Source organism: Centroberyx affinis, unplaced genomic scaffold (genome assembly GCF_046629955.1).
Source record: "Centroberyx affinis isolate AG114_WGS23_722 - 3 ecotype Tasmania unplaced genomic scaffold, CSIRO-AGI_Caff_v1 ptg001797l_1, whole genome shotgun sequence".
NCBI classification, from domain to species: Eukaryota; Metazoa; Chordata; class Actinopteri; order Beryciformes; family Berycidae; genus Centroberyx; species Centroberyx affinis.
Window position 1 is genome coordinate 129,001 of NW_027280187.1, and position 6,000 is coordinate 135,000.

General features: G+C 44.5%; 1 protein-coding gene across 1 annotated transcript in view; it reads right to left on the reverse strand.

Moving 5' to 3' along the window:
- Positions 1-3,449: 3,449 nt before the first annotated feature.
- iqsec3b (IQ motif and Sec7 domain ArfGEF 3b) overlaps positions 3,450-6,000 on the reverse strand; it is a 22,627-nt gene continuing 20,076 nt past the window's right edge. Inside the window, exons 12-15 of the mRNA XM_071529527.1 lie at positions 5,527-5,685; positions 5,306-5,403; positions 4,934-4,972; positions 3,450-3,869 (exon numbers count right to left, since the gene is read on the reverse strand). Of these exons, the coding sequence (XP_071385628.1) occupies positions 3,450-3,869; positions 4,934-4,972; positions 5,306-5,403; positions 5,527-5,685 (716 nt within the window). The remainder of the gene's footprint in view (positions 3,870-4,933; positions 4,973-5,305; positions 5,404-5,526; positions 5,686-6,000) is intronic.

The window sequence follows — 6,000 nt, forward strand, 5'->3', positions numbered from 1 at the left end:
TGTTGTTGTAATCTATGTTTTTGTAAAATAATTTATTCAAGCCAAAATGGTGTTTTTTTCAGTTCGTAATTATGTTTGTATCTAGGTGTTGACAGCTTTCTGTTTTGTGTGTCCCTTCTAAAAGAGTGATTCGAAGACAAGTAAAAACAACTTGTATTTTTTTTGGCCCTGTCTTGCCTATGAAAATCTCTTCCATTATTTATATATATTTCTGGCAAATATAGCTGCTGTGGCATTGTTATATGAAATGACACATTACTATCCTGCTGCTCTTGTTGTTATGAGGACAGAAAAAGACGTGCGAGTTATGAGAGTATGTGCAGCGTATCACACGTACCCACACACACACACACACACACACTCATACAAACACACGGTGCGACATCCCACAAGCACTGTCAATGTCAATATCGCCTCGGCATTGTCCTTGTTCTCTAATGAATGAGTTCGGACCCGGTGCGCTAGGAGGACAGAGGAAGGCCGGTGTAGACTGATTTCCCATAGGCTCCTTCATTCCACCATCCTCCTCGCACACCTGGTGCAAATTCATTCATTAGAGAGAGAGGCAGTGCCAGAGATGCAGACAGTGGGGAGGCGATATTGACATCGACAGTGGCCGAGGGTCGCCATAACACACACGCACACACACACACACACACACACACACACACACAATCCGAGACTCCAGAGTAAAAACTACTTTATTCTTTCATTCTCTTCAAACAGAAAACTTTAGAAATATTCCATTAGTAAACATGTTGATCTTTAGAAATCTCCTTTAGAAACATTGTGTGAGGGTGCACAGATTAATGACAGTGCTCCACAGTGAGGATGCAGATTGGTGCATCTCCATGACAACCACGGAGAGGGTAAGGGGTGGGGCAGAGAGGCAGAGAGGGAGGGAGGGAGGAAGTAGAGAAGGGAGAAATGACATCAATCAACCCAACATGCCCTGGCAATAGTGATACAAAGATATACTCAAACTGCTCCCATGTACTGTAAATGAAAAAATAAATCATGCTGTATAGTACAGGTCAAGCCGTTCGTGGCCAGTTTACAGTAAACAAAGTGGGGTTGCTGACTTGAGAAATCAAACAATTTCCAAGGTGAATTTAAGCTGGATTTGTGTTTGCTTTGGCAGCTACGTGCATGTATGTGTGTGTGTGTGTGTGTGTGTGTGTGTGTGTGTGTGTGAGTATTTGTACGTGTCTGCATATTTGTGTATGTGTTTGTGTATGCGTGTGTGTTTTGTATGCGTGTTTGTGCATGTGTGCGCATGCACACAGACCTGTGATCTACTGTATGTAGTTACCAATACAGCATAGCCCTTTACACACCTTAACAGGTGACACAGCCATCTTTTAATAATCTTCTATTAATATGATATGATAATTTAATGATAATGTAGATCTGTAATAATATCAGTATGTGTTACCATGGTAACTGGACTGTATTCTATAAAAGCTGCCTGTTTTCCATCTCTCATAGCAACAGGATTTAGGACACCCCCTGATATTAAATGTGAATAATAATAACTATAATAACTATATCCTTTTTTCTTTTAAACTAGATCTTCTCTGTACAAATACATACGTAGATACACATACTGGCAAACCAATCACTTTTTCATAATAAATCTATATCATCTATTTACAATATATCCAATATATTCTGTGGTGCAAAAGGTACCAGACATATTCAGCGTGTCTCAGGTAGATGACTTGTGATCTACTATACAAACTGGCTCAAACCTGAGCCACTGATATGGACAGTGGACAGAAGACATGGTACTGAAGTCAAAAATATTCAATGAACATCTTTTCCTCATAATGTAACATTCACTAATGGAATGCATCTCTGCTTCTATAATTTTTTCAGTGTGCGAAGAAAATACTACATGAAAGGGGTATGATATTTTTTTTGTGAGGTGAGCTTGTGTTTACCCTGTGTGAAACTATTTTTTTTATTTATTTTTTCAAACGTTAGTCTAAGTAGAGTTTCCTGGACAGAGATATTGCCTATTCCAAAGTAACAACTATCTAAGAATAGATACCCCATTAAGAGTAAATGTACAGGACAAGACGTCATCTGTCTTGGAGAAACTGCCTCTTCTTGTAGCATTGTTTTGGAATTGCAGGCAGTTCACTACTGGATGAATTGCCAGTGCTAGTCATGACATCCATTAAAAAGCAGATTACATATACAGTATACAAGCACAGTGCTCTTAGTACAACCTTTCCTGAGCTCTGTGAGAGCAAAGTGCCACAGATTCAGGGTGGAATTGAAAAGCCTGCTCTCTGTCCTCATGGTCACAAATGTACCAACACCCTCGTACACATGCTCTCACAGTCACACACTAATGTGAAGATGCTGCTCACACAAGTCTGGCAAAACACACAAGAATAGCAAATGAAACAAAGAAACACGATTGTCATCAGGATATGGTCTTGGGAAGTCTGGTTACTTTAGGGAGCAGCGACACCCTTGCTCACTACACTACTTACTGTACATGACAGGGTGGAGATGTTGGAGCAGCCGTCGTAAGCACTCGCAATATTTACTTTCTTGCAGGCCTCGTCCTACATGCTAGTCATCCGTTACCCTGCAAACAAATTGCATTGAAAAAGGAACAAAACATGCTGGTACTCTTGCTTCTTCTCATTTTATGTGGGGATGAGAAAGAAACACTTCAACTGAAATATGAAGAAGCAAGAGCAACTGTGCTGAAATGATTCCTTACTGAGTATGGTATCCAATACTGAAAACCTGGAACAAACAAAGATATGTGAACTTCCAAAAATATCAATACCCAGCAAGTAAACAAAATAGAGTTTGTAGCCAGGATCCACTCTCTAGCCCGGTCCTCCATATTTGAATCGATCCAGCTCCTTTCGAGCTGCCAGTGTTTGCTTTTGGGACATTGCCCCTCGGTTCCACTGACAAAGATCACAGAAACATAAGTTGCCAAATGACATTTAAAAATGCAAAATCACAAGATCTCTTTTACAAATCAAAGTGCGTGAAATATAGACAAACACCATTATCTACCGAGTGGCATGTACAGTTGGAGGATTAGAAAATTTGTCTTTTAGAAATGGCATCAAAACTACTCATGTTCAAAAATACCCTTCAGTCAAGACTATGAATAGATTCTTGTTGGTTTCCTTTTCCTTTGTCTTTTCACCCGGCTCAGATATTCCTTCTCACTCAGATTCTCACTTCTCGCTGCTTTCATCTTACCACTCAAACTGAGTCAACTAGCGCTCGAGTGTGTGTGTGTGTGTGTGTGTGTGTGCATGCATGTGTGTTTCTGTGTGTATGTATGTCTGTGCAAATGTTTGTATATATGTGTGTGCGTGTGTGTGTGTGTGTGTGTGTGTGTGTGGGGGGGGGGGGGATAGACATGAGGGTCATGTCTATCCCCTGGGGTCCGTAAAGTAGCCAACGACTCAGACGATGCTGCGGGAGCCGCTGGAGTTGCGCCTGCGACTGAGAGGCAGGGTGTGGTGGAGGGGCATGGGCGAGTCCGGGGGGCAGAACTGGTGGGGGTGGTTGTAGGGGGGAGGGGGAGGGGGCAGCGGGGGCTGAGGACCGTCCCCCTCTCTGACGCGCACAGGCGTGGACATGGCCGACTGGATGAGCCGGTGGGAGGCGGGGCTTTGGCTCAGGAAGGCCTCCATCCGCCCTCGCCCGCTCTGGTCGACGACGATCACCTTGACGATCTGCTGACATTGGATGAGTGTTTCTGGGCGGAGGTCCCCGTGCTGGACGGGGCTGAGCAGGGCGGGGGGTGCAGCCAGGGCCAGAGGCGCGGACTCAATGCTGGGCTGGCTCAGCTGATAGGTCTGCAGCCTGTTGTGAATTGACACCTAGTTTAGGAACAGTCAGAGAACGCATGAGGAGTTACCAGCCTGAACGCAGCCTCTACGCAGCCCTCTCGTGGGTTATGCACATGGGCATGCAGGCGTGCAGGCGTGCAGAGCGAGCGCATGCAAAAGAAAAAACGCACACACACATACACACACACACACACACACACACACACACACACACACACACACACACACACACACTCTCTCATTCTAGTTTCACACAAACCAGCCCAGAGATAGAAATGGGGTGGGGGGATTAGGAGGAACATTGTAGCTGCAGGGTCAGAGATCATGGTGGAAAAGTGTTTGGATGTTTGTGTGTGTGATGTGTGTGTGTGTGTGTGTGTGTGTGTGTATGAGTAAGTGAGTGAGTGGCAGAATGAGAAGCTAGAAGAGGGGGGTTGGTGTGTGGTAGTAGGAAAGAAGTGACACCGAGGGCGTGGTGTCTCCCTAACACAATTATTTACAACTCTAAAGGACTGGCTGAGAGGTAGAGAGAGGAGAGGGAAGCAAAGGGCAAGGGAGTGAAATGGAGAGGAGAAATATGACTAGGGGAAACTACGCTCAGTTATAGGAATGGCTGGTTTTAAAGACTCACACATACTCACTTACTCATTCACTAACTCACCCACACACACACAGACTGTTAATGGTATCAAGCTTATCTGGCTTTGTAGATGGTATTCTAGGAACCAGCTAGGCTTATGGTGGCTTGCAAAGGCTTATACAGTAAGGCTGCAGCAGCTGATGAAAGAAGGGATGTTCTATAGCGAGTGGAGTGGCTGCTGATCCACTCATGAGCCAGAGAAAGAGACTGTTTGTAGCGCCACTAAAGCAGACTCCTCTCAGCAGCCTTTGTATCCTTGGCTGCACAGTGTGGATGTGCCTCAGGCGGAGCTCTTTTAAAGCAAAGCATAAAGCACTACAACACTTTCCTTTCAGAATGAGGCACATTCTCTGTCTAAATTTGCGCACACACACACGCACGCGCGCACAAGCACCTTAGAGCCAAAGACGCAAACACTTACCTGCGAGAGACACAGAGCAGTTGTGGCACTCACCTCTACTGTATTGTTGTTGCCGGTCTTATCATATGCATCCTGTTGGCCTGTGGGGACAGACAGCTGTATTTGTAAGTCATCAGGCAGAATGTGAATTCCTGCATGAGATGCGTGAGTAAAGACCTGCACCCTGACCATCAAAAATAGAAAAGGCTCTGCACAGAGGTGATTTATTTACACAGTGAAAAATGAAAGTGACAAAAAGTTTTAACCCTCTGAACATCATCTGCTCTTCTGTTTTTCTTGTCAGTCTGAAGGCCTTTTTTTCCATGTATCTCTTTTTCACTCCTATGAAGTTGTCCCACTTTCTAGTAAGCCTTGAGTATATTTTTAATGCATTATATGTATATGTTATGCTGTGCGTGCAAATGCAGTACCTGAAGGAGAGCCGTGTCCTGTGTGTGTGTCCACTTGCCCGCCGTTGGTGTGTACGCCATGTGGCTGGATGCCCTGTTGCCTCTCCAACTCCCCTACAACACCAAAGAGAGATCGCAACCAACCATAAGCGTATATGTGTGTGTGTGTGTGTTTGTATTCTGGTGCATGTGCATATGCATTCTCAAGTGTCAAGGTGTGTATGTTTCTTTCCTTACACTGGATGTGTATCTGCTCCATCTCGTTGACCTCTGTGATAGACTCTCGGAGCTCCTCAGCAAACTTCCTGAGCTCCTCTCCGCTAGGAGAGCAGAAACTCACCAGCTGCTTCTTCTCCGAGGTAAAGGGGCTCAGCATGGTGATGCCATGGGCGTAGTCTGGCGAGAAACATCATCATACATCCGACACAACAGTGTAAAATAAAGCTTTCATCAACCTTGAATGTAAAAATGTTGCAGGATCTGAATGTTTTTAAAGACTCCAGGGTTTCCGTTTTTACTCCAGGTTCTACTTCACACAACTTTGTTGCCAAGGAATACTTGCCAAAAGTCATACTCGCAGCTTATTGGCTGAAACAGTTTCTGTTGCTTGGCAGAAATTGCTCATTGAGCATTCTACTGGGAAGAGCGCAGAACTACTAGGGAAATCTTGGAGATTGTGGATGGCTCTGACAATTAGCTCAGCAGTTTTAC